A 26,402-nucleotide genomic window follows, 5' to 3' on the forward strand; every position below is an offset into this window, starting at 1 on the left:
AGGCCGTCATTGTAAATAAGAATTTATTATTAACGGACTTGCCTAGTTATATAAAGGTTCAATAAATATATATTTATATACTCATTAGAGATGTGCATCTCTCCCGTTTTAAGATGATTAGATACAGTACCAGTCAAAAGTTTGGACACCTACTCATTCAAGGGTTTTTCTTTATTTTTACTATTTTCTACATTGTAGAATAATAATAAAGACATCAAAACGATGAAATAACACATATGGAATCATGTAGTAACGAAAAAAGTGTTAAACAAATCAAAATATATTTGAGATTCAAATTAGGTCATCGGATGCAGCACTCTCCTTGGTCAAATAGCCCTTACTCAGCCTGGAGGTATATTTTGGGTCATTGTCCTGATGAAAAATAAATTATAGTCCCACTAAGCGCAAAGCAGATGGGATGGTGTATCGCTGCAGAATGCTGTGGTAGCCATGCTGGTTAAGTGTGCCTTGAATTCAAAATAAATCGTGATGGTGTCACCAGCAAAGCACCATCATACCACCTCCTCCATTCTTCACGGTGGGAACCACACATGCGGAGATCATCCAGTCACCTACTCTGCGTCACACAAAGACACGGCAGTTAGAATCAAAAATATCACATTTGGACTCATCAGACCAAAGAATCGATTTCCACCGGTCTAATGTCCATAGCTTGTATTTCTTGACTCACACGCAGTCTTCTCTGAACAGTTGATGTTGAGATGTGTCTGTTACTTAAACTCTGTGGAGCATTTATTTGGGCTGTGTTTTCTGAGGCTGTTAACTCTCTAATGAACTTATCCGCTGCAGCAGAGGTAACTCTGGGTCTTCCTTTCCTGTGGTGGTCCTCATGAGAGCCAGTTTTATCATAGCGCTTGATGGTTTTTGCACCTGCACTTGAAGAAACTTTCAAAGGTCTTGACATTTTCCGTATTGACTGACCTTCATGTCTTAAAGTAATGATGGACTGTTGTTTCTCTTTGCTTATTTGAGCTGTTCTTGCCATAATATGGACTTGGTCTTTTACCAAATAGGGCCATCTTCTGTATACCACCCCTACCTTGTCACAATACAACTGATTGGCTGAAGAAGGAAAGAAATTCAACAGATGAACTTTTAATAAGGCACACATGTTAATTGAAATGACTACCTCATGAAGCTGGTTGAGAGAATGCCAAGAGTGTGGAAAGCTGTCATCGAGGCAAAGGGTGTTGACTTTTGGAATCATGTAGTAACCCCAAAAAAGTGTTAAACAAATCAAAATATATTTTATATTTGAGATTCTTCAAAGTCGACACCCTTTGCCTCAATGACAGCTTTCCACACTCTTGGCATTCTCTCAACCAGCTTGAAGAACTCACATATAAAGTATATTTAGAGTTTAACACTTTTTTTTGGTTACTACATGTTTCCAAATGTGTTATTTAATCATTTTGATGTCTTCACTATTATTCTACAATGTAGAAAAAATAAAAACACTGCAATGAGTAGGTGTGTCCAAACTTCTGTCTGGAATGTATATATTTATGATAATGTTTTGCTCAGAACTTGGGGAGGCCAAAGAAAACCATGGGCCGCCAGTTGTGGAACCCTGGCCTAGGGCTGTTCAGCAATCAAAATGACATGTAGATCAATGACACTCAACACAGTTACGTGCTCAGTTCCACACTGAAGGAGAGGATGCATCAGTTGTCACAAAAGATGACCCATTTTCAGAAGGTAGAAAGAAAGTAATATAAGCAAAACATTTTAGTAACGTTTGAGTCGATTTTCTGACCTCTACATTTGGATCGGTTTGGGGTCAATGGACCGATACGATTGCATCTTAAACATTTTGAATCCAGAGTCGTTACATCCCTACTACTTATCGTACCGGTACCCTTACAAGCTGCTCTGTGTTTTAGCATGATAGTTAAAGTTTTAAAATGTTCTGTCCTGTCTCTCCTTAGATGATAGTAGAGATGAAGCAACACATCCTTATGGTTAGTATGTCTTTGTTTTGTTTTTTTACCATGTGTCTTTAACTAATTTTTACTTACATGAGTCTGTTTTGCATTTCTTTTTTAGAGGATGAAAACGATGCCATTGACATGAAAGGAGGTGAGATTCAGAATGTTCTGATTATTCATTGGCCAAATAGACTCTTCTACTCTCCTTCCTTGCCTTCTCCTTGGTTAACTGGGCTTAACTGTAACCTTGCACTGAATACTAAGCAGACATTTTTGCACTAAATAAACTGTGGATGTATATTTTCAGAATTGGTTGAGAAGGCACAGCCACAGCAGACAGTAGGTAAGCTACAGTACTGATTCTACATTTAAACGTTTCAATATAACCATTGGTGATAGTGTGTTTATTAGACGTTGTCAATGGTCTGTCTACTTAGTGTATTTATGACGTGTTTATTTGCTTGTCTTGCAGAAGAGTCAAAGCAATACAACGACCAACCAGGCTCCCTGGAGACAAAGGAAACAAGTGTGTTGCTGATGCATGCACACACACAAACACACACCAATGGAATATCTTAGATAAGTCCCCAATCTTACATATGGCAATGAAATCTAATCTTTAGTACAACTGCGATACAATGCAGAGGCTGATTCAGTCCCAGAACCGGAGGCTGACGTGGAACCAGAGGTGGAATCTGTTCTGGAACCGGAGGCTGATGTGGAACCAGAGGTGGAATCTGTTCCAGAACTGGAAGCTGAGTTTGTCCCAGAACTGAAAGGTTAGGAGTATAACACGTGTTATACCATAGTCTCAAACCATTGCTTTTTAAAGGAACATTCTCACTTAGAGCTCCTGTGAATAGTGTTGATTTCTTACTGTACGTGCAGTGTACCTGCTCACCTGTACGTTTGGATTGTAGCTGAGGAGCCAGTGGTGGTAGAGGACAAAACACCATAGGGAGATTCAGAACGTCGACACACCAACAACACACACACATTCACGCTTTATTCTCAGTAAACATTTGTGCTGGATGTTTTTTTGGGGTAGTTCCCATAGCTGCTGCAGCACCCCCTGAATGTCAACAATTTTTTAAAAATGTCACTTGTTGACATTAATGAGTTGGCTGTAAGATGTTTAATAGACGTGTATCACTACATGACTAGGTATCAAAGTCACTCAGTTCCTCTTAAATAAGCCTTGACTGATAAACCGGCTCATCAGCACCCTCTTGTGGTCATTAACTGCAAGGACAATGTTGTGGTGTGAGGAACCCTACCTAGACAGCAGTAGGGGAAAAACCCACTGGTCTGAAGGTGAAGTGTGGAGTGCACTTTAAAAAGCCCCCCAGATCCCTGGCCTATGGCCTGTATCCAATAGGCCTAGTAAATTGTGACATAATCACCTTACATCACTGCTGAGAAATGTAAGCTCAGGTCACAACTTAAAATGAATTCTTCAGTTTATTCCTGGTTGCGTGCCATTTTATCAGTCCTTCATCAGGCCTGTCAGTTTTATTGAGATCTGTGAGATTTGTACAAATGCAGTCCATATACGTCATGAAAAAACAGACCTCTACAATGTCAAGTGTCTATTATTGCAGAGTGTTTGTAAACCCTGGATTGTAAATGCTATGTATTGGTCAGTGAGAGAATTTGCCCTCCACAGAACAAGCAGTCCTTAAGAATGGAATTCTACAGTATTTCTATTAAATGTTTCAAGGACAAAATGACATGTATTTTTTTGTTTTGGGTGAAGTGGGTACCGTAACATTAGAACTTTCAAAAAATATACTTTGAGGAAAATGTTTTATTGTTTATTTATATATGTGTGTATATATATATATATATATATATATATATATTTTTACGTTTAGCTCACATAACATAATTTAAAAGTAGGGTGTCTAATAGAATAAACATGACAAAAACCAATGTAGACATTAATAAATGCATTTAATGGTAGGGGAGTGCCAAGATGGAGGCTTCAGCACAGTCATCTAGTGTATACTATATATAAATCATTGGTTTGCTGCTGTTGGCGTTATTGTTTTCTTTACTGTATTGGTGGACACCAGTTTATTCTCAATATAATCCTTTATATAAACCTTTGTTTTTTTCCAAGAAAATCATTCTGCTTTTTAAACCAGATCTGTTCTTGGGGCTTTAATGTGTCTTTTTTTTATAAGAACTATTGAAAATCTTGTAATGTTTTTTTAGACCATGCTTTAGTTACATGGATCTGAAAATCTTTATTCAGTATTTGTTATTTGTGCTGCCACAGTATGTTGATAGCATTCATTTGTCTAGCTGTCATTTTCTTCCCTTTGTATATCTTTCAGAAAATGCTGAGGAGCAGCCCAAGGATAAGCTTAAAGAAAAAGGTAATTGCTTATTTTATCTATATTTTTATGGCGGACATGAGCTTTACAGAAGCAAGATAGCAACGGGTGGTCGACCCACCTGGAGAGCTACCCTCCCGCAGGGTTTTGTTCCACCGCTACTCTGACACACCTACTAATTCTCCTCCTCAGAGACCTTAAGGTGTTTAATTGTAGGCCTGGAGCAAAACCCTTCACACGCCAAAGCTCTGCAGGAGGGTTGTTCACACCCTATTGTAGTTATTGTCCTCAGTCGACATTACCGTCCTCCCACTTATCCCTGCCAGTGATGTTGCTGTGTCAAGCATTTAATTGTGAATACTGATGTCATTGAAATGAGTCACAATGAGCGATGCATCTGGAAGTGACTTCAGAGTAGAAAATAACCATGATTACAGTGTGCTCTGCCATTTTCACTGAGAAACTGCATACAATAGTCACATGCTGAGGTTGCAGCCACACACACTTAGATTTTTTTTAGTTTAACCTTTATTTAACTAGGCAAGTCAGTTAAGAACAGATTCTTATTTACAATGACGGTCTAGGAACAGTGGGTTAACTGCCTTGTTCAGGGGCAGAACGAGAGATTTGTACCTTGTCAGCTCGGGGATTCGATCTAGCAACCTTTCGGTTACTGGCCCAACACTCTAACCACTAGGCTACCTGCCGCCCCTGGTTGGAATGATTGGTTTGGATGATCCAGCCAATCCCTCAGTGAGATTCTGTTCTTCGTTTCAGCCAAAAAGAAGAAGCCCAAACTCCTGAATAAATTTGAGAAAACGATCAAGACGGAGATTGACGCTGCTGAGAAGTTACGTAAAAAGGTAGTCTAATGCTGTCCTCTTTATAAGCCTGTGCAAGGTTTTTAATGAACATGTTGTTATCTTGAAAGTAAATGGCTGAATCAATGCTGATCTGTTGTCTTGTTTCACCACCCAGGGGAAAGTGGAAGAGGCTGTCCGGGCTTTTGAAACTCTAGTTCTGCAGTACCCCCAGAGTCCCAGATGTCGCTATGGGAAAGCCCTGGTGAGAACGACTGTCTCAATTTTCCAGTTTTTTTTAAACTGGTTTAACAATTTCTAACCGTTTAACATTTTTAACACTTAGTGTTTTCACTTTAACAAAACACTTAAATACTGTATACTATAAGCATAAACAAATTGCACCCATGTACAAATAGGGAAAATACCTGAAATGTTGTGGGGCTCATTGTGTGTGCTATGTGAGTTCAGGCTGAGGATGGCCTGGCAGAGAAGATGCTCAGCAACGACATGCTGCAGAAGGCCATCGGCACATACAAGGAGGCATCAGAGCTGCCCAACGCCACACCTGACCTCATCAAGGCCACACTGAAGAAACGGGCTGAGCGTCAGCAGTTCCTAGGTAATACACAGGTCCCAGCATGCTGGAGTGACCACATGCGCACGTTATTTTTGAAGGGAGAAAGGATATTCTACTGTCCATTTCTCCTGTGTACTTAGTTTGAATACCATTTTGGACTCAGATGAATGGAAAAGGGGTTGTAGTGGTTGTCTTTCTCGTGTAGATTTAATTGATTATGTATTTTTTATAACTCCAGTATTTTTGGAATATTTAGTCTAATTGAGATTACTGGGGAGTCTGGTTGTACATAGGGTGACTCCCTCTCTCTCTCTGGTGTAGGTCGTATGAGGGGTGCCTTGGCCACGTTGGAGAAACTGGTACAGATCTTCCCTGAGGACATGGCCCTGAAGAACGATCTGGGCGTGGCCCACCTGCTCACCGGAGACAACAAGAGTGCCAAGAGGGTCTACGAGGAGGTGAGCCAAAGTCGTCACCATATTGGTGAAATAATGTGTAGAAAATGGATTGCTATTGTGTTGCACTTTTTCACCCATGTCTGTGCTTCAGCAAACACAATTGAAATGTGATCGTAATTTGCAAGATTACAAGTAAATGAAATGTGGCCATTTTCAGTAGGGAAGCTTCAATGAGTGTCATTGTTTGATTAACAATTGATTTCGAATGATGTTTCCCCGGTAGGTGTTGGCCACTGCACCAAGTGATGGCTTTGCTAAAGTCCATTATGGCTTCATCCTCAAATCAGAAAACAAGATAGCAGAGAGCATCCCATTCCTCAGGGTAAGTACTGTGTGTTTTATAAATAATACATGAATCATGATCACACAGATTCAAACCACTCTTGATCCTGAACCCCCTCTCTCTGCACTGAACCCCCTCTCTCTGCACTGAACCCCCTCTCTCTGCACTGAACCCCCTCTCTCTGCACTGAACCCCCTCTCTCTGCACTGAACCCCCTCTCTCTGCACTGAACCCCCTCTCTCTGCACTGAACCCCCCCTCTCTGCACTGACCCCCCTCTCTCTGCACTGAACCCCCTCTCTCTGCACTGACCCCCCTCTCTCTGCACTGCCCCCCCTCTCTCTCTGCACTGAACCCCCTCTCTCTGCACTGAACCCCCCCTCTCTGCACTGAACCCCCTCTCTCTCTGCACTGAACCCCCTCTCTCTGCACTGCAGGATGGTTTGGAATCAGGAGACCCTGGCACAGACGACGGCAGGTTTTACTTCCACCTCGGAGACGCTTTACAGAGAATGGGAGACGACAGTGTGAGTTAAGATCTAACTCAGACACCAAGCTTACACCAATACTGACTCAACACCAGCAGTATTCACTAGAGAGTAACTTATGGTAACAGTATGACTTCTCGTGATTACTCTTTTTTCTTCTGACAATAAGAAAAAACAGAGCATTTGAAAATACTGTGTGTGAGTTCCAATGTGTTGGTTTTTGAATACTACAAGCACTATGGTCTTCTCCTTTCTCAGGCCTACAAGTGGTATGAGAGAGGGCATCAGAGAGGTCACTTTGCCTCCGTATGGCAGCGATCTCTCTACAATGTGGACGGTCTCAAAGCTCAGCCATGGTGGATGCCCAAGGACACTGGATATATGGATCTAGTCAAGGTACAGATGATGGTAGACATGATAATGTCTCAGCTGGTTGTCTTTTCTCTCTGCTAGTTGATAGATCAATATCACCGAGTTCAATAAAGCCTGGAGAGAGTACTTCCTCTCTGTTCCATTGATCACTTCTGTGACAGCGTGGGCAGGGACATCTGAAGAACGATCTGGCTTTAATGGTCGTTCTGCCCCTGAGCAAGGCAGTTAACCCACTGTTCCCCGGGCGCCGAAGACCTGGATGTCTCTGATTCAGAGTGGTTGGGTTAAATGCGGAAGACACATTTCTGTTATGCATTCAGTTATACAACTGACTAGGTATCCCCCATTCCCTAATGTAATCTTATCTCCACTTGGCACAGCCAGAAGCGGACTGGCCACCCCTCGGATCCTGGTTCCTCTCTAGGTTTCTTCCTAGGTTCCTGCCTTTCAAGGGAGTTTTTGCTAGATGTGTGCTTCTGCATTGCTTGCTCTTTGGGAATTTAGGCTGGGTTTCTGTATAGCACTTTGTGATAACTGCTTAAAAAAGGCTTTATAAAATATATTTGATTGATTGATTGAACATAGAGGGCTGCCTGCGTCTTAAAGTAGCTTTCTTCTTCGTTTGAGTTTTGAACTGGCATAAAGCTGACCATTTATCCCCTTTGCTTTACCTGGGGAAGACCATAGAAATATAATAACGTGTCCTAACTCTGTCTATGGAACAGACCCTGGAGAGGAACTGGAGGATCATCAGGGACGAGGCCCAGTCTGTGATGGATAAAACTACTGGCCTCTTTGTTCCAGAGGAGGAGAACCTCAGAGAAAAAGGGGAGTGGGGCCAGTTCACCCTCTGGCAGCAAGGTAAACCAATCAAACCCTTCACAACTAGCACCTGGCAAGTTCCTATCTTACAAATACACTGAACTTAATTGAAATAAAAAAGTGCCTTAGGATTAGGGGTTAGTGGTGTCTGAACCTGGCCTCTATTTCCTTGTTTCTCTCTCCTGGTCATGCAGGCAAGAAGGCAGGGGAGTCCTGCCGCAGTGTTCCAAAGACCTGTGGCCTGTTGGAACGCTTCCCAGAGGCTATAGGATGCAAGAGAGGACAGGTAGGTCACCCCTCCACAGACGTGACTGACATGCCAACTATTAGGCATCACACCAGCCAGCCAGCCAGCACTGCTGTAGAGCAGGGGAGGATAGATGGACAGACAGCATAGGCCCTGCAGGCTCCTACTGGAGATGGATGGAGTTACAAAGGCACTAATTTCTTTCAATTTCTGTTGCAAAAATAGGAAATGTTTGTATTTTGTGAATGTGGCTGGCCAATGTGCCTTTGAGCTAATAGGTTGCTTTTTAACATACTTAATTTTAATACTTTAATTTGAGATGTGTTCACTTTCTCTGGGTGTATGACTGCCCCGCTCTCTCGCTCTCTCTCTGTCTCTCTGGGCTCCAGATCAAGTTCTCGGTGATGCAGCCTGGTACTCACGTCTGGCCCCACACGGGGCCCACCAACTGTCGCCTGCGCATGCACCTGGGCCTGGTCATCCCCAAGACGGGCTGCAAGATCAGGTGCACCAACGATACCAGGTAACACCTTCCACTGCCATCAATGTCAAGCCTTTTTACATCTAATAACATCACCCACTTGTTAGTTTTTGGTACGGTGTGAGACTTACCATATGAGTGCTCAGTACTTAATATCACTCAAGACTAAGTATTGCTGCAAAATATCTTTAACGTTATCTTGCCGATCTTGTGGACTGTAAGTCCTTGCATCCATAGCTCCTCCTATGAATTTGAGTGGTTACGTTTCCCCAGCCCCATCCCTCAGCTTTATACCAAACTAACTGGAGGAGCTGCCATTGGACTTATAAACTTATCCATGTGGCTTCATTAACAGAAAGGCTATGGTTTGTTTTTTGTTCTCTTCCAGGGCTTGGGAGGAGGGGAAAGTGCTCATCTTTGATGATTCCTTTGAGCATGAGGTGTGGCAGGATGCCGACAGTTACCGGCTCATCTTCATCGTGGACGTGTGGCACCCTGAGCTTACCCAGTACCAACGGCAGACTCTCTCCCCCATTTAGATTGTCCGACAGACTGACTGACAGGTCCAAGGTATCTGTCAACCCATTCCCTCACAAGTATTGACCCCACAGCCAGCCATTTTAGGTCAAACAGGACAATTGTGACACTTGCCTCTGCTCAGTCCATGGTGCCATTTTGGCTCCATCTTGAAGAGTTATTAAAGGACCTCTCAGATTGGAAAAAGCCTTACAACGACCCTTGGGAACACTGACTGCTAACTGTGGTACTCGCCAAGTAGGTTTTTAGGCATAAATGTGAATTTTTTTAAGAACGGTAAGGTGTGGGTTGAATATCATGTAGGTTGTGTTGTAAATTTGTCGCAAGTGCATTCTTGTTTTTCATTAGGGAACCAAAGTGCTATATGTCTGAAACATACCTAACATATGGTAAACGCACGAAGCTGTACTATTGCAGTTATTGACGTTACTGTTGGACACTTACTGATACTTAAAAGGGATAGTTTTTCAGGTGTTTACCCCGATCTTAATTAATTTCTTACCTCAAGAAAATGTATTTGATTACTTTAGAGGTAAGTAAATGATATGGGTTAAAATACAGAAAACTATCCCTTTTTAAGATGTTGCTAAGCTAGCTAAACTTCTGCTAGCTGAAAAGTGGGAACCTAAATCTGTTTCTCTAACGTGATTTGTGAATATATGTCCTGTAATTTCCATTACTTTATAAAGTAACCTGCCTCTTACTGTATTTTGGGGGGAAAAATTGCAATACAGACACACTGCTTATTAGGCCATTCCATTTCACTTGTATGATTTTCGCATGTCTCTTTGGATCAATGAATAGGAAATCACAATGCCAAGAATGTTTTTATTGCAGAATTAATATTGCCAAGAACCTTGACTGATACATCTTATTTTTGTACGCTAACAATATACACTATTTTCAACTGCGCCTTGACCTAGGAGCGCACACAAACATTCTACTCAACAGGCTTGTCTTTGTCATTTAAAATCTTACAATGTGTGTATTTACATTCTTAAATGTGTCAAATATGAACATGTGACTGAAGGCATGTATTTGTCAGATACATAAACATTTTATGTTTTATAAAATTACAATTTCCCTGTTTAAAACTTCGGCAGGAGCATGTTGAATGTATGCAAGACTTGTCACACGGCATTCCATACCTTGGTCAAATACTTCCCAGTACTTCCGCTGCGCTTAATTTAGTTTGCCTTGTACAATGGAATAGTCCCTAAAAGAAGAACCCCAGGCTAAATCAAGCAAAGGCTATACTTGAAAGTATTGGACCCAGGTCTGCTCCATTCCATGTATAGCAGAGCTGATTAGAGGGGCTTTGCCTGACCAATGTTGTTGATATTCAAAAGAAAAATGCCAAAGCATGTTCTTCTAGATATGTTATTTAATCATTCTCTATGGACATTGGTAGTCAGCTTCACTGCAGCAATGAAATGCACCTCTCCGGTGTATGTGACAATAAAACATATACAGTGGGGAGAACAAGTATTTGATACACTGCCGATTTTGCAGGTTTTCCTACTTACAAAGCATGTAGAGGTCTGTAATTTTTATCATAGGTACACTTCAACTATGAGAGACGGAATCTAAAAAAAAAATCCAGAAAATCACATTGTATGATTTTTAAGTAATTAATTTGCATTTTATTGCATGACATAAGTATTTGATACATCAGAAAAGCAGAACTTAATATTTGGTACAGAAACCTTTGTTTGCAATTACAGAGATCATACGTTTCCTGTAGTTCTTGACTAGGTTTGCACACACTGCAGCAGGGATTTTGGCCCACTCCTCCCTACAGATCTTCTCCAGATCCTTCAGGTTTCGGGGCTGTCGCTGGGCAATACGGACTTTCAGCTCCCTCCAAAGATTTTCTATTGGGTTCAGGTCTGGAGACTGGCTAGGCCACTCCAGGACCTTGAGATGCTTCTTACGGAGCCACTCCTTAGTTGCCATGGCTGTGTGCTTCGTGTCGTTGTCATGCTGGAAGACCCAGCCACGACCCATCTTCAATGCTCTTACTGAGGGAAGGAGGTTGTTGGCCAAGATCTCGCGATACATGGCCCCATCCATCCTCCCCTCAATACGGTGCAGTCGTCCTGTCCCCTTTGCAGAAAAGCATCCCCAAAGAATGATGTTTCCACCTCCATGCTTCACGGTTGGGATGGTGTTCTTGGGGTTGTACTCATACTTCTTCTTCCTCCAAACACGGCGAGTGGAGTTAGACCAAAAAGCTCTATTTTTGTCTCATCAGACCACATGACCTTCTCCCATTCCTCCTCTGGATCATCCAGATGGTCATTGGCAAACTTCAGACAGGCCTGGACATGCACTGGCTTAAGCAGGGGGACCTTGCGTGCGCTGCAGGATTTTAATCCATGACGGCGTAGTGTGTTACTAATGGTTTTCTTTGAGACTGTGGTCCCAGCTCTCTTCAGGTCATTGACCAGGTCCTGCCGTGTAGTTCTGGGCTGATCCCTCACCTTCCTCATGATCATTGATGCCCCACGAGGTGAAATCTTGCATGGAGCCCCAGACCGAGGGTGATTGACCGTCATCTTGAACTTCTTCCATTTTCTAATAATTGCGCCAACAGTTGTTTCCTTCTCACCAAGCTGCTTGCCTATTGTCCTGTAGCCCATCCCAGCCTTGTGCAGGTCTACAATTTTATCCCTGATGTCCTTACACAGCTCTCTGGTCTTGGCCATTGTGGAGAGGTTGGAATCTGTTTGATTGAGTGTGTGGACAGGTGTCTTTTATACAGGTAACGAGTTCAAACAGGTGCAGTTAATACAGGTAATGAGTGGAGAACAGGAGGGCTTCTTAAAGAAAAACTAACAGGTCTGTGAGAGCCGGAATTCTTACTGGTTGGTAGGTGATCAAATACTTATGTCATGCAATAAAATGCAAATTAATTATTTAAAAATCATACAATGTGATTTTCTGGATTTTTGTTTTAGATTCCGTCTCTCACAGTTGAAGTGTACCTATGATAAAAATGACAGACCTCTACATGCTTTGTAAGTAGGAAAACCTGCAAAATCGGCAGTGTATCAAATACTTGTTCTCCCCACTGTATATCATGTCCAAATCAGACCGGTGGTATTATGCAGCGTTCATGTGCTATTAGAAACTCGGGACTGACAAATTCTTGGCAATCCCAGGGACTCGTCACAACTACGAGTTTGAGGTCCCAAACGAGCTTCCAAATGAGAAATATGTGGGGGAAACTTGGGTAACATAATTTTACCCCTACTTCAGAGGAGCATGTGAACACATAATCCAATGGGATGGTGTCAAAACCTTAGGCTCATTGGATTGACATGGTCATGGACATTCGTGTCTTGGGGTATTTGTGGTTATCAGTTTGTGTTGTGACAATGACACATTCAAGCTACCTCCTCCATGCTTCAAATGATTCCCTTAGTTACAAGGGTAACAAATCCAGCACCTTCACAAAGCCACATCGTTTGAGATTTCACCTTTTATGGTCCTCTGTTATGAATTGCTATCACTCATCTTAGATATGAAGTTAATACTTCTATGGTGTTGAAATCACTGAGCTGTTCCAACTGTTGTAACTGGCCTGCCAAGTAAGTCATGTTTCTTTCTCTATTTTGTGTGTTGTAATCAGTTGCATTGAATAATTGTAAATTAAACAATTTGGTCAAAATGGTGTCAAGTGATCAGAATGTTGTGTAGTTGCGTTAAATACATAGGTAGCTTAATTTGTATATTGTAACGCTGATTCCTCTCATTTGAAATTCTACTCCTTTGTGTGATTTTCAATGACAACCTGAACATTCACACACGTAATTAGCACACAACTAAAAATGCTTTTTCTATACATTCTTTTAAAGATTACTTAAATACATTGCAGTTCGATGGAGGTCACACTGATAGTGCAGTTGCCCTGATAAATATACAATCTTGAAATATATTGACTTTCATAGAAACGACATCCCCTAAAACAGTAAGATAGTTTGGCATTTTGTTCTCGAGACACTTTGACATTTAACTCGGTCAGTCGGTCCCTCCTAGTGGTACTGGTAACACTGACATTCGTTTAATCATTCTACTCCTATCAGCATTGATTTGGATGGCTGGTGACGGACAGGTTTGCCCGTGAAAGTGGATGGCACAGCTTTTGAAGGTCCTGAACTGAAACTGCCACTGGCTCAGAGTCAAGAGATGAGAGGTTGTCAGTACAGCAGCTCCATGTGAACAAGGGTTTACAGTCTCCTTTTGACTTTCTCAAAGTTCAGATTTAGGTTTTGGAGTCAGTGGGGTTGGAATCCTAATGAGAGGGGTTTGGCTCCAGTATGTACGGACAGGAGAGATCAGTCCAGAGCCAGGAGCGGCTGTGCCGTGTTCTCCCTGTCTGCTTGTCGTAGGGTACCCGGCTCCACGGCTGACTGGGACCTGAGATAAACAACAACAACAGTAAGAGATGGTCATTTCCTGTAAGACACAGGTGGGTTACTATAAGCAGTATAATGGAGAAAGTCCAGCAGGGGCTAGGGTAATGGAGATCAAAGAGAGAACTGTAGACCTACTGTATCTGTTGGTATGATGCATTATGTGGTTATAATACATTGTAAGACTAAGAATGGATCACCCCCCCCCCCCCCCCCTCCCCCCTTATGTCTGAACACAAACTGAAAACCAACCATTTTGGGGGGAAATCCAGATTAGGAAAGTAGCACACTGCCAATGGTAAAATGCATGATGTAATACCCCTCATCCATAAACACTCCTCCCTGTGCTCTTCTCTACTCTCATTTTCATGCGTCATCACAAAGCCTCTGTTCTTGTCTCCTTTAGCTACCAGGAAGTACTTATAACATGCTAGGTTATGACTGGTCCATTAAAGATGACCTTAACGACCCAGCTGAGGGGGGAAATCCGATGGGGCTAAGTCTAAATCCCTACTCCGTGCTGTTTAACACCAGTGTGGGAGCTTAGCTCTCCTCTCATCTCCCCTTGTAAACCCACTGATTAAAATCACCAGCCGGTGGAAATGGAGCCTACCCAGAACTCTCTCTGCTAAGGGAAGGAAGGAAGGACAGACAGAAAGACACAGTGGCACAAACATGTCCTTCTGTCTCCTGTCCTGTCGCATTGAGAGTACTGAGATATTCCAAAATTAGCTTTGTTTAATATCTATCAGATTTAACATGATGATAAATAAAGTATTTAATAGAATGTTTTCAATTTTGCCTCAAATATATAGTTGAATGCGACTCTCAAAATGAAACGCTTATATGTTCAGTGAAAGGTCCCAAATCACGTTATATCTCAATGTAGAAGTATAGTTTATAAGGCTTAATAAAGCCTCTCCGTAATCTTTTATAAAACATACATAGAGCTTCATGGATTATGTACACCCCATTTTGCCCTCAGAATATCCCTACATTTGTCGGGGCATGGACTCTACAAGGTGTCGAAAGCTTCCATAGGAATGCTTGCCCATGTTGACTCCAATGATTCCCACAGTTGTGTCAAGTTGGCTGGATGTCCTTTGGGTGGTGGACCATTCTTGATACACACGGGAAACTGTTGAGTGTGAAACCCAGCAATGTTACAGTTCTTGACACACTCAAACTGGTGCGCCTGGCACTTAAATCTTTTGTCTTGCCCATTCGCCCTCTGAATGGTACACATACACAATCCATGTCTCAATTATCTCAAGGCTTAAAAACCCTTCAACTTCTTTGGGATCCGTGTTCCTTCCACGGGAAGGTTGAGCTAACGTAGGCTAATGTGATTAGCATGAGGTTGTAAGTAACAAGAACATTGCCCAGGACACAGACATATCTGATATTGGCAGAAAGCTTAAATTCTTGTTAAACTGCACTGTCCAATTTACAGCAGCTATTACAGTGAAGGAATACCATGCTATTGTTTGAGGAGAGTGCACAATTTTGAACATAAAGTTATTAATAAACAAATTAGGTACATTTGGGAAGTCTTGATACAAAAGTTTGAATAGAAATGCAAAGATTCATTAGATATGTCTAAAACGTTGCACAAACACTGCTGCCATTTAGTGGCCAGAATCTAAATTGCACCTGGGTTGGAATAATACATTATGGCCTTTCTCTTGCATTTCAAAGATGATGGTACAAAAAAATTCAAAAGAACGGTTGGTTTTGCCTTTGTATTATCTTTTACCACATCTATTGTGTTATTCTCCTACATTCCTTTCACATTTCCATAAAGTGTTTCCTTTCAAATGGTAACAAGAATTTGCATATCCTTGCTTCAGGGCCTGAGCAACAGGCAGTTAGATTTGGGTAGGTCATTTTATGCAAGAAAAAAAAAAAAAGGTGAACCTCTTAAGGATCCGCCCCTATCTCCTCTCCTTCATCTACGCTGATTGAAGTGGATTTAACAAGTGACATCAATAAGGGATCATAGCTTTCACCTGGTCAGTATATTTCAAGGAAAGAGCAGGTGTTCCTAATGTTTCTATACTCAGTGTATATGCATCGGTCAACCTATTCAACTTAAGCAATAAGGCCAGAAGGGGTGTGGTATATGGCTAATATACCACAGCTAAGGGCTGTTCTTACGCATGACGCAATGCGGAGTGCCCTATTGCTATTATAAACTGGTTACCAATGTAATTAGAGCAGTAAAAATAAATGATTTGTCATACCCACGGTATACGGTCTGATATACCACAGCTTTCAGCCAATCAGCATTCAGGGCTCGAACCACCCAGTTTATAATGGATTATATAGCAGGGTCTCTACATCTGGAGCTTTGCAAATCAAATCGTAACAAAATTCTACTAGTCAGTACAATCAGTGAGGTGAGTTTATTCTGCCATCTTGTTTCTGGGAGGATGTCCTTCACTGGTCATTAGCAGCCTTACTCTTACATCTGTCAGGCCCTTCTGCTGCACAGCCTTGTAGGACTACAGGCAACATGGCCTACTTAGTCCACACTGGAGCAAAACAGCGGCTATCAAAGGCTAACAAGCCCTCCTTGATCTAATCATAGAACATTAAGCATATTCAACCAACCCACAAACGACCCAAGATTCAATAATCTGTTTTATCCATCTGATCGTTGCATCCATGGGCTCATGCCATCTCATTGTTCATGACTACTATGATAACAGGATGCACTAATGACAATGATGACCAATAACAGGCAAGCATTTCCAGTATCCCTCATCAACGGTTGTCACTATTGGGCCAAGCTACAAAGCCGGTCGTATGACAGCTTCTCCAAACAAATCAGATTTTAAAAGAAAGCCTAAACTCAACCATACCCCTAACCATGTGCCTCACCGTAACCATTAAATTAAGAACTAAAAGCTAATTTCAGTGCTAATACATTTTCAAAATATAGTCAATTTTGACTTTGCAGCTTGGTCATATAGTGTGAACCCTAATCTATTCAATCAACATGATGAACGGGAGCTGGTTCATGCTCTCTGCACCAACCTCCCATCTACGCCCCGTCCCCTCCAGATGTCATCCCGTGTTATCGTGGCAAGCGAATGAGACTGCGGATCCCTGGGATTGGAGCAGACACTAGCTGGGGTCAGGAAGAGGGTCTCATATGTGCTTTTTTAATTAAATCAATTCCGAGGAGCCTGCTCTCCCGAGACCTGATCTTACATGGCTTTCTGTTGATTGCAGATGGGAGAGAGTCTGCATGCTTTTTAGATATCTCTCTCTTCTCTCAAAGATGTTCTGTTTTCCCATTGCTTTAGGACAGAGCATCCATCTACAGTACTGTATATGGTATTCATTCATGATCAGTCTTATAGATAAGCCTTTAGGTTGTAAAAGGGCACGATGTCCAATAGCTCTGAACCTAAAATAAATGTTACCCAGAGCCATATACAGTACCTCTACACCTCAGGAGGTTGGTGGCACCGTAATTGGGGAGAACGGGCTCGTGGTAATGGCTGGAGCGGAATCGGTGGAATGGTATCAAATACATCAAATATGGTTTCCATGTGTTTGATGCCATTCCATTGGCTCCGTTCCAGTCATTATTATGAGCCGTCCTCCCCTCAGCAGCCTCCACTTCTCTATACATAGCTCTGGTGTAACCTTTGTTTCAGAGAGGAGTCTTTTTCTTTAGCTGGGGGGCGAGAATTAATGGCAAACTGCAGTGGGTCTTTGAGTGAGTGAGTGAGTGAGTGAGTTGTTTAGGAGACAGCAGTCGGCAAATCGCAAGTGTAATGACCACGTACTGAAACGGGTAATTCTTAGGGCATACACTAGTCAGTGATCAGCCCCATAGCGGTCATTATCTGAAAGTCTGTGGACTGCGTAATTGGCCTGACAGACTTCAAACAATCGGCATGTCTATACTAACGAAGAAGAATGACCGCTCTGGATTGATCGTTTGTGTTCTCTAACTTTGTTAAGCTTTTTGTTAGCTTTCTGCACTGCTATACTGTAGCTAGGGTTGCAAAGGAGGGGAATCATCTAAACATTCCATTAAATTCCCCACATCCCATATATTCCCATGGATATTTTCCCGCTTGAAAATTACTTCAATTTTGCCACCTTTTTTTGTAGCTCACCTTTTCAGAAGTTTGTCGGCACATTCCTTGTCTCCACCACCATAGTTGTCTTTGACGTGGAGGGCGTCGTAGGTGAGTGTGTACTCCGTCTCGTCGTTGTAGTTGGGCCCTAAGAGGGTCCGCGCCCAGATGCCCATGTCATAGGGCGGCAGCGTGCCACCGAACTCGGACGGCAGACAATCGGGTAGAATTAACTGGTGTAAACTGTTGAGGTTGTTCCCATGGAGGAAAATCTGTTGGGAAGAATGTTTTCTTTATTTATCCAGGGGTTCTCATTCTATGGGAGCCCTGGCCAATACATTTCATAACTATACACAATTCTTGTTCTCTTACTTCCCCTTTTTAACCAGTGTAATCACACACCCCTCCCAAAAATAATTAAACTCTTTGAAGGAAGCTGTATTACAAAATAGCTTTTAGCTTTTCCATTGATCTAACCTGCACTACCCCGAGGAAAGGATGAAGTACTAAATTATACATCCCCTTTGTGTCACCTTTCATTTTATTCAACTAGCAAAGGCATTTAACGACATCTCTCTATCTGGCTTCGTGTTCTACCTCTACCAGAACATTCAATAGGACTGCAACTGAGGCAGTTATAACGGAATGGATAGAAAAAAAGGGAGGGGTAGGGGTTAGAGAAAGTGACCAAGCAGTGAAAAGGCAATTACCCTTTTCCTTGTCTTGTCCTTGAGGAAAGGCTTGATGATGGTGTACATGGCGTGAATGTACCAGGGCTGGTTTACAAAATGGATCCCACCGAAGCGAGCAGGGAAGCTGTCCTGTAGTGAAGCAGGGAGGGGAAAATAGGTTGAGATACTCAAATACTGCTATATATGTTTTACTAAATATTCTTTCATAAACTCTGCTCACTCTCTTTTATTTTAGTTGCAATAGAGACTTTAGAAATTCAATAGCATTAAAAAAATAATGAAATGGTAGGCTAACCCAGTTCCTCTTTCTTCTCCATTATTATAGCTAAATTAAATGGCATTCCTTATTTTATTGAAAAGGTTTTTGACAGTACAGTAGCCTGCAGCAAAATGGACTGGGGGGAGCAGGCCAAGCGCATTGCTTAGAACGGAAGAAGGGACACCTGTTTGGCGAGCAACTTCAGAATATCAGAACTAAACGACTGGCTTTTGCCCAGACTATATTGTATGCTGGAAGGATGAAATAAAACACATTTACTCATTAAAATAACATTTAATGAAATCATGTTGTTAATTTTTTTTTTATATGTTGGCAACCATTTTATAAAAGTAATAGCCCCCGAAAATGAATATTATTATGAATACACACTACTAAAGGCTGCTCCTTCACACAATAATCCCCAGGTTCTCATGCCTTGTTGCTTAAATATATTGATTGTTGATTGTGAGGATTTTCCTTGCTGTTTGAATCTGTGCTAGCCATCTACAGTGTGCAGTACTGCAACAGCACATTGTTTGGACATGTCCCTTTCACCCTTGCAATTGACACCTTTTAATGATTGCAGTGTAGGTCAGTTAGGATCACCACTTTATTTTAAGAATGTGAAATGTCAGAATAATAGTAAAGTGATTTATTTCAGCTTTTATTTATTTCATCACATTCCCAGTGGGTCAGAAGTTTACATACACTCAATTAGTATTTGGTAGCATCGCCTTTAAATTGTTTAACTTGGGTCAAACGTTTTGGGCAGCCTTCCACAAGCTTCCCACAATAAGTTGGGTGAATTTTGGCCCATTCCTTCTGACAGAGCTGGTGTAACTGAGTCAGGTTTGTAGGCCTCCTTGCTCGCACACGCTTTTTCAGTTCTGCCCACAAATGTTCTATAGGATTGAGGTCAGGGCTTTGATGGCCACTCCAATACATTGACTTTGTTGTCCTTAAGCCATTTTGGCACAACTTTGGAAGTATGCTTGGCGTCATTGTCCATTTGGAAGACCCATTTGTGACCAAGCTTTAACTTCCTGACTGATGTCTTGAGATGTTGCTTCAATATATCCACATCATTTTCCTACCTCATGATGCCATCTATTTTGTGAAGTGCACCAGTCCCTCCTGCAGCAAAGAACCCCCACAACATGATGCTGCCACCCATGTGCTTCACGGTTGGGATGGGGTTCTTCGGCTTGCAAGCCTCCCCCTTTTTCCTCCAAACATAACGATGGTCATTATGGTCAAACAGTTCTATTTTTGTTTCATCAGACCAGAAGACATTTCTCCAAAAAGTACAATCTTTGTCCCCATGTGCAGTGGCGGTTTTGAAGCAGTGGCTTCTTCCTTGCTGAGCGGCCTTTCAGGTTATGTCGATATAGGACTTGTTTTACTGTGGATATAGATACTTTTGTACCTGTTTCCTCCAGCATCTTCACAAGGTCCTTTGCTGTTGATCTGGGATTGATTTGCACTTTTCGCACCAAAGTACGTTCATCTCTAGGAGACAGAACGCGTCTCCTTCCTGAGCGGTATGACGGCTGCGTGGTCCCATGGTGTTTATACTTGCGTACTATTGTTGGAAATTGCTCCCAAGGATGAACCAGACTTGTGGAGGTCTGCAATTTTTTTTCTGAAGTCTTGTCTGATTTCTATTGCTTTTCTCATGATGTCAAGCAAAGAGGCACTGAGTTTGAAAGTAGGCCTTGAAATACATCCACAGGTACACCTCCAATTGACTCAAATTATGTCAATTAGCCTATCAGAAGCTTCTAAAGCCATGGCGTCAGTTCTGGAATTTTCCAAGCTGTTTAAAGGCACAGTCAACTTATTATATGTAAACTTCTGACCCACTGGAATTGTGATACAGTGAATTATAAGTGAAATAATTTGTCTGTAAACAATTGTTGGAAAAATGACTTGTGTCATGCACAAAGTAGATGTCCTAACCAACTTGCCAAAACTATAGTTTGTCAACAAGAAATGTGTGGAGTAAGTGTATGTAAACTTCCGACTTCAACTGTAAATACAAGGCTGCTGGGTCATTCAATCATGCATCTCATAGGATTTCATTCTATGAAAGCGTTTTTTTAAATAAATAGAGTTTGATGTAAAGCGGAATACTGCTACCGGATTGGTTGTACGTCTCAGACGTATCATGGCCATTGCTAAATAATTCCGTCATAAGCCATAAGCATTTGGTGTTTTCACAACACTTTTGGGCTAACCATCTATTTGTAGTTAACTTCAAATTAATATATTCCCTGATATATCCACTGTCTTCTTGTTGATCTGCCCATATAATGTGTCCACAGCATTCACTGTCTGATTATCATAGCATTTAAAATCAGGGCATACACTAACCGCTGTGCTTCACCTTGTTACTTAGCAACAGGACATCCCATCGGTATGTAGGCCTAAAGTGAGGATCATCATCATCATATTGTATAGAAATCTTTAGTTACTGGTAGTCATATAGTGTAGTCTACATATAGACTACACTGCAAGGCAGGATACGCCGTCTATCTGTCTCTGTTCTTAGAACTGATAAAGAACCCTGAAATGATGCAATAAAAAAGTTGACTGTAGAGTCGGCCATATAGGGTGCGATGGCTCCACATAATACATGGGTCAAAACATCTAGTGGAATAGACTTGGGTTGAATAATCAAACCAGAGCATAGAGACATGTGGCTGTAGATTAGACTAAAACCATACAATCCATCTTAATTTCAACATTCAGTACAGCAAACAAAAATTGTTACACCAGATATGTACAGTGAAATGTGCAAATTAGGGCCTTGTTCAAAGGCACATCGACAGGTTTTTCACATTGTCAGCCCTGGTATTTAAATCAGTAATCTTTGATTTACTGGCCCAACGATCTAACCGCTAGGCTACCTGCCACCCTATATGATGAGGACACAACCCACTGGGCACAGACGTCAATTCAAAGTATATTCCACGTGGTGCAATGTAATTTCATTGAAATGATGTGGGAAAAACATTGGTTCTACCAGTGTGCGCCCAGTGGGAATGTGCTGATGATACTCATCACTTTCCACCTTTTCTCTCTACAGCTAACCAGTCAGCACAATTTACCTCAAGAAAATGTCTACATAATAGCTGTACAGTACAATCCAACTGTACTATACAACCATGACTACTGTATATTCAACTTCATGCTTATTACCTAGCTACAACATCTATCTGCTTTGGGTCGATTCAATCCAGTCAGTGCTGGGTCATGTTCATTAGGGCACACCGTAGTAACATGAAAATAAGCGTTTGTTATTGGACAAGATCAGATTCTGTAGTACCTCCCTGTTTCACTCTGTTTCAGACTGTTTTGTTCCGTTTCATGCCTACTGAACACAACCCTGGTTAGGCCTACCTGCAGGCCTTCGATGGCCTGTTTGAGGATGTTGGGCGTGAGCTTGGAAGCCTGCTTGAAGGAGAAGTTACTCCAGTCGATAATCAAGATGAAGCCATTGATCTGGAGTTCTGGGTTCTCTATGAGAACCTCCAGGGAGAGGAGGATGGCTCGGAGGATGTCTGTGAAAGAGTTCCTTCACAGAGAGAGAAAGAAACATCTGATTGGGATAAAATCCAGAACAATGCAGCCCTGTGCTGTATCAAGACTATTACAATAATTCAATGATTTTTGTTCTGGCTCTGTTCTAATGTGTCTGATCATTGACATTGTCCAGACAAGGGCTGGAGTAAAGTTTCTGGGCAAGTGAGTTTTGCTATTTTGTTCCAAACTAAATGTTCCAAAGTATTCTATCAAATCAGTATCAATCAGTAGCTAGAGCACAATTGCTTATTTGATTAATGAAACAATTAGATCATAGAAGCCATTTCAGTGAGACATCACTGAAGCCATTTCAGTGAGACATCACTGAAGCCATTTTATTGAGACAAATGTGCTTACTAAAATATCTGTACACTGACCTGCCTTGATCCCAGTTGGAGGCGAAAAGGATGAGTATCTTCCGGCCGTGCTGATCCGGTGTTTCTAAGACTCCTGGGAAGCCATCCATCAGCGCCCGTTTGATTCCCGGGTCGTCCACCTTGAAGCTCTGGAACATGTCCAGGTTCTGCTGGCGGAATTGAAAGTACTGGGCCAGGAGCCGGAAGGTCTCTGCCTGGTTAAACTTGCGCGCCCGCAGAAACCTCAGGATGAAGTCGTCGTCCGTGCGCAGGAAGCCGATGTCGGGCCGCGTCACGATCATGTCGCGCACCTGCTGGATGTCTGCGTGGAGGCTGTCGGGGTTCTCGTTGAGCTCCAGCCGAGCTTTCTCCGTAGTCTCAGAGCTCAGGCCCGCTTGCAAGTGAGTCATTGTTTTTGTCAAGTTCACACTCTCTATATATCTGTTTTGGATAACTACTATTGTTTACACCTGCTTAGGAAACAGTCTTGATTGCTGTACAGCACATTGCTGTTAGTGGCGTCTAGCCGGCACACGTGTCTCTCCAGTACAACACCTGATCTGTGTCTCCTGTAGTGTCTAGCCTAGAAAGACAGAGAGGTTTAGCATAACTGGTCCACCAGTGCACAAATCCCAGGATCCCATTTGAAAATTAATCGCATGCATCCTTTCTCCTGTCTTCCTTAGTGTAGGCCTATAGGCTAAGCAAAAAAAAACGTAAGACGCAACAATTTCAACGATTTTACTGAGTTACAGTTCATATAAAGAAATCAGTCATTTTAAATAAATAAATTAGGCCCTAATCTATGGATTTCATATGACTTGGCAGGGGCGCAGCCATGGTTGGGCCAGCCCACCCACTGGGGAGCCAGGCCCAGCCAATCAGAATTAGTTTTTCCCCACAAAATGGCTTTATTACAGACAGAAATACTCCTCAGTTTCGTCAGCCAGATGTGGAGGTCCTGGGCTGGCGTGGTTACACGTTCTCTGCGGATGTGAGGTCGGTTGGACATACTGCCAAATTCTCTAAAACGACGTTGGAGGCTTATGGTAGAGAAACTAACATTAAAATTATCTGGAAACAGCTCTGTTGGACATTCCTGCAGTCAGCATGCCAATTGCATGCTCCCTCAAGGCTTGAGACATCTGTGGCATTGTGTTGTGTGACAAAACTGCACATTTTAGAGTGGCCTTACACAAGTGCACCCCAGCACAAGGTGCACCTGTGTAACTAATGCTGTTTAATCTGCAACTTGAAATGCCACATCTGTCAGGTGGATGGATTATCTTGGCAAATGATAAATGCTCACTAACAGGGATGTAAACACATTTGTGCACAACATTTGAGAGAAATAAGCTTTTTGTGCATATGGAAAATTTCTGTGATATTTTATTTCAGCTCATTAAGCATGGGACCAACACTTTACATGTTGAGTTTATATTTTTGTTCAGTATAGATAGGAGAAAGTAGTGTTTCCACCTCATATCTATTCAGTGCTGACTTGGACTGAAGTAGGTTCAGGTACTCATTTTGGGTGCCTGCACTGGTTATATTAAGGTGCAGGAGCTCCACAAGACTTTTGAGCTAATATTCTATAATGCAGGAGCTCAAGCAGTAGAAATGTTGAGGTGTGGGTACTCAGTTCCGTTGAGCTCCTGCCCAAATCAAGCACGGTATCTATTACAGATCAAATCATGTCAGATCAGTAGATATTCCACGGAAAAGGGAGGAAGGAAAAATCCCTTTAAAAATTAAAAAAAATATTCCAACAGTGCCCAGGTTTGGGACATGCATAAGGGCTGACCATTTCAATGACATACACAGAATGACATACACAGACACCGGCGGGTATTACTGACTTCATGGAGAAACCCATGAGCTATATTTTGTTGTGCATAGTCATCAGATCAGAGTTCAATTATAACAGGCACGCATTTGCATTCATCAAAATGAAGCGTTCCAAAATGTAGGCAAATCATATATGCATTTTATATGATAAACTCAAATATGATTAACAAAAGAGTTTATGAATGTTATGTAATAACACTAATAATAATTATTAGGCTATTATCATAAACCGTATTGTATTATTTTTGTACATGTTACTAATAAGGATCATTAGCAAGACTGACGTATAGCAAGCTGGTACACAAGCAGGTTATCGATGACTGTGATGCTCACCAATTGATGGGGCAAACGCTGCGACAAATATTATGGCAGTGCTCAATAATAAAAATACCTATTCCATCCATCTGCCGTTCAGGGATTAATTGCGTCACATGACGTTCTGCACCCACCACAATGTGAATCGGGACGACCTGCCATGTACCCGTAAAAACATGCCACATATTGATAAATCATTTTTCTATACACATTTTATAAATCCACATTAAGATAAATGAAATACTTACATGAACACCACGCCCTGTAAAACCAGCCAGGTGTCCGATGACGCGCAGGACCGCACAGCAGACGTATCATTTCATTGATAAAGACTGGCCATAGGGGTTTCAAGAAAGACAAAATATCCAGTTGGCAAGGAAACGTTGGCCTAAATAAGGAAAAAGATAATAATTCTTTGAAAGAATACCCGGTAAAATGTTCTTTGAAATCCTGTAAGGGACTGCTTTGTCCAAATGTTGGCTATCCTCCGGTGAAGGCTGCCTAAAATGATGCTGTGACCCATAAACGAGACAGATTGGCGACCATGCGCGGCTGTAGCTGCTTCGATGAGGGTTGTACGCGCTCTGCCTGGAGGCGGACCAAGAGGACGCAAACGGAGAACATATTGATAGAGACCCACAGAGGAGGCGAATCACCCCGCGGTGCTCAATGCCGTGTGCCGCAAAGTATCACACCATTCTCACGACATAAACCATAAGCTTTTCTCATCCCAATGGTATTTTCAAACCTCCAATAAAAAAAATTACGCAGTTTCTATCAATTCCGTTTGCCGCAATTGTGCCTAGTTGGTTAGAATATGGGTTCTGAAGGACGCGCGCATCGCATCCTTGTCCTGTTCACGCTAGTCCTCCTCCCCCCCCCCCCCCCATTTGACAAGTAAGCCTAGTTTTTGCCTTTTCACTAGGCCTAATGTAATTTATTATAGCCTATTGCACAATGCCAGAATAAGCATAATATATAATTTATTAAAGTACTGTATATAGGATTGGTTAGGCTACTCACGGGGTCAATTCCATTTCAATTCAGTCAATTCCAACTAGACTACAAGTGACATTTTTCAAAAATTATTTTCTTTCTTGAATTTCATTTGAAAGAAAACCAGAATAAACCCGCACTGTAAAAAATATTGTGCCCCTTTTACTTAAAAAAAACGTAGGTAACTATTTGCATCAGCTTTTTAAGTAAATCCAACAAGGAGGACCTTTGTATAATATACTTCGCTTTTAGTGTATTACCAAACTCAAATATATGAAGTGCAAACAACTAACTGGGTCTCAAAACTTTCTTAAATTCAACTTAATTTTATTAGGTTCAGAACAAAAAAAAATAGTTGACCTGCTTAAATCTTTCAAGTCCCAGAACTAATGTTATGGGTTTGATATACTTAATGTAATCAGTTACAGAACTAATATTGTACGTTTAATTTGCTGAATTTACTCAGTATGGTAATTGATAA

The 26,402-nt window shown here is 41.8% G+C and overlaps 2 protein-coding genes across 11 annotated transcripts in view; one reads left to right on the forward strand and one right to left on the reverse strand.

Moving 5' to 3' along the window:
• LOC139583375 (aspartyl/asparaginyl beta-hydroxylase-like) overlaps positions 1-13,028 on the forward strand; it is a 54,793-nt gene extending 41,765 nt beyond the window's left edge. For 6 of the 8 annotated variants that reach the window (XM_071414383.1, XM_071414386.1, XM_071414390.1 and 3 more), the window contains 17 exons: positions 1,950-1,982; positions 2,068-2,100; positions 2,257-2,292; positions 2,422-2,475; positions 2,573-2,728; positions 4,289-4,330; positions 5,066-5,151; positions 5,267-5,353; positions 5,560-5,710; positions 5,990-6,126; positions 6,350-6,448; positions 6,846-6,935; positions 7,155-7,292; positions 7,994-8,129; positions 8,285-8,376; positions 8,727-8,860; positions 9,207-13,028. In XM_071414383.1, the coding sequence (XP_071270484.1) occupies positions 1,950-1,982; positions 2,068-2,100; positions 2,257-2,292; positions 2,422-2,475; positions 2,573-2,728; positions 4,289-4,330; positions 5,066-5,151; positions 5,267-5,353; positions 5,560-5,710; positions 5,990-6,126; positions 6,350-6,448; positions 6,846-6,935; positions 7,155-7,292; positions 7,994-8,129; positions 8,285-8,376; positions 8,727-8,860; positions 9,207-9,357 (1,655 nt within the window). In that variant the 3' untranslated portion in view covers positions 9,358-13,028. The remainder of the gene's footprint in view (positions 1-1,949; positions 1,983-2,067; positions 2,101-2,256; positions 2,293-2,421; positions 2,476-2,572; positions 2,729-4,288; positions 4,331-5,065; positions 5,152-5,266; positions 5,354-5,559; positions 5,711-5,989; positions 6,127-6,349; positions 6,449-6,845; positions 6,936-7,154; positions 7,293-7,993; positions 8,130-8,284; positions 8,377-8,726; positions 8,861-9,206) is intronic. The other 2 variants (XM_071414385.1, XM_071414389.1) reach the window with 1 other exon arrangement.
• LOC139583376 (clavesin-1-like) lies at positions 10,170-25,784 on the reverse strand. 3 transcript variants are annotated; one of them, XM_071414393.1, is made up of 7 exons: positions 25,174-25,784; positions 25,002-25,080; positions 22,784-23,345; positions 22,224-22,398; positions 18,581-18,691; positions 17,910-18,142; positions 10,170-13,777 (listed from the first exon to the last, which is right to left on the reverse strand). In XM_071414393.1, the coding sequence occupies exons 3-7, from the start codon at positions 23,170-23,172 to the stop codon at positions 13,696-13,698; spliced, it is 990 nt and encodes a 329-aa protein (XP_071270494.1). In that variant the 5' UTR covers positions 23,173-23,345; positions 25,002-25,080; positions 25,174-25,784; the 3' UTR covers positions 10,170-13,695. The 3 variants fall into 3 exon arrangements, with proteins under 3 accessions (XP_071270494.1, XP_071270495.1, XP_071270493.1); XM_071414394.1 differs by having other exon boundaries at positions 24,944-25,080; XM_071414392.1 differs by lacking the exon at positions 25,002-25,080.
• Positions 25,785-26,402: the final 618 nt, after the last annotated feature.

Source organism: Salvelinus alpinus, chromosome 8 (assembly GCF_045679555.1).
Source record: "Salvelinus alpinus chromosome 8, SLU_Salpinus.1, whole genome shotgun sequence".
Lineage (NCBI taxonomy): Eukaryota > Metazoa > Chordata > Actinopteri > Salmoniformes > Salmonidae > Salvelinus > Salvelinus alpinus.

What these genes read in the sequence shown, in the direction of transcription:
- LOC139583376 (XM_071414392.1), bottom strand. Translation starts at nt 23,172, where the DNA reads ATGACTCACTTGCAAGCGGGCCTGAGCTCTGAGACTACGGAGAAAGCT. An exon ending in AGGACAAGACAAGGAAAAGG is followed by an intron (nt 18,143 to 18,580) that starts GTAATTGCCTTT and finishes TCTTCCCAACAG; the next exon opens with ATTTTCCTCCATGGGAACAA. An exon ending in GCCGACAAACTTCTGAAAAG is followed by an intron (nt 13,778 to 17,909) that starts GTGAGCTACAAA and finishes TGTTTATCTCAG; the next exon opens with GTCCCAGTCAGCCGTGGAGC.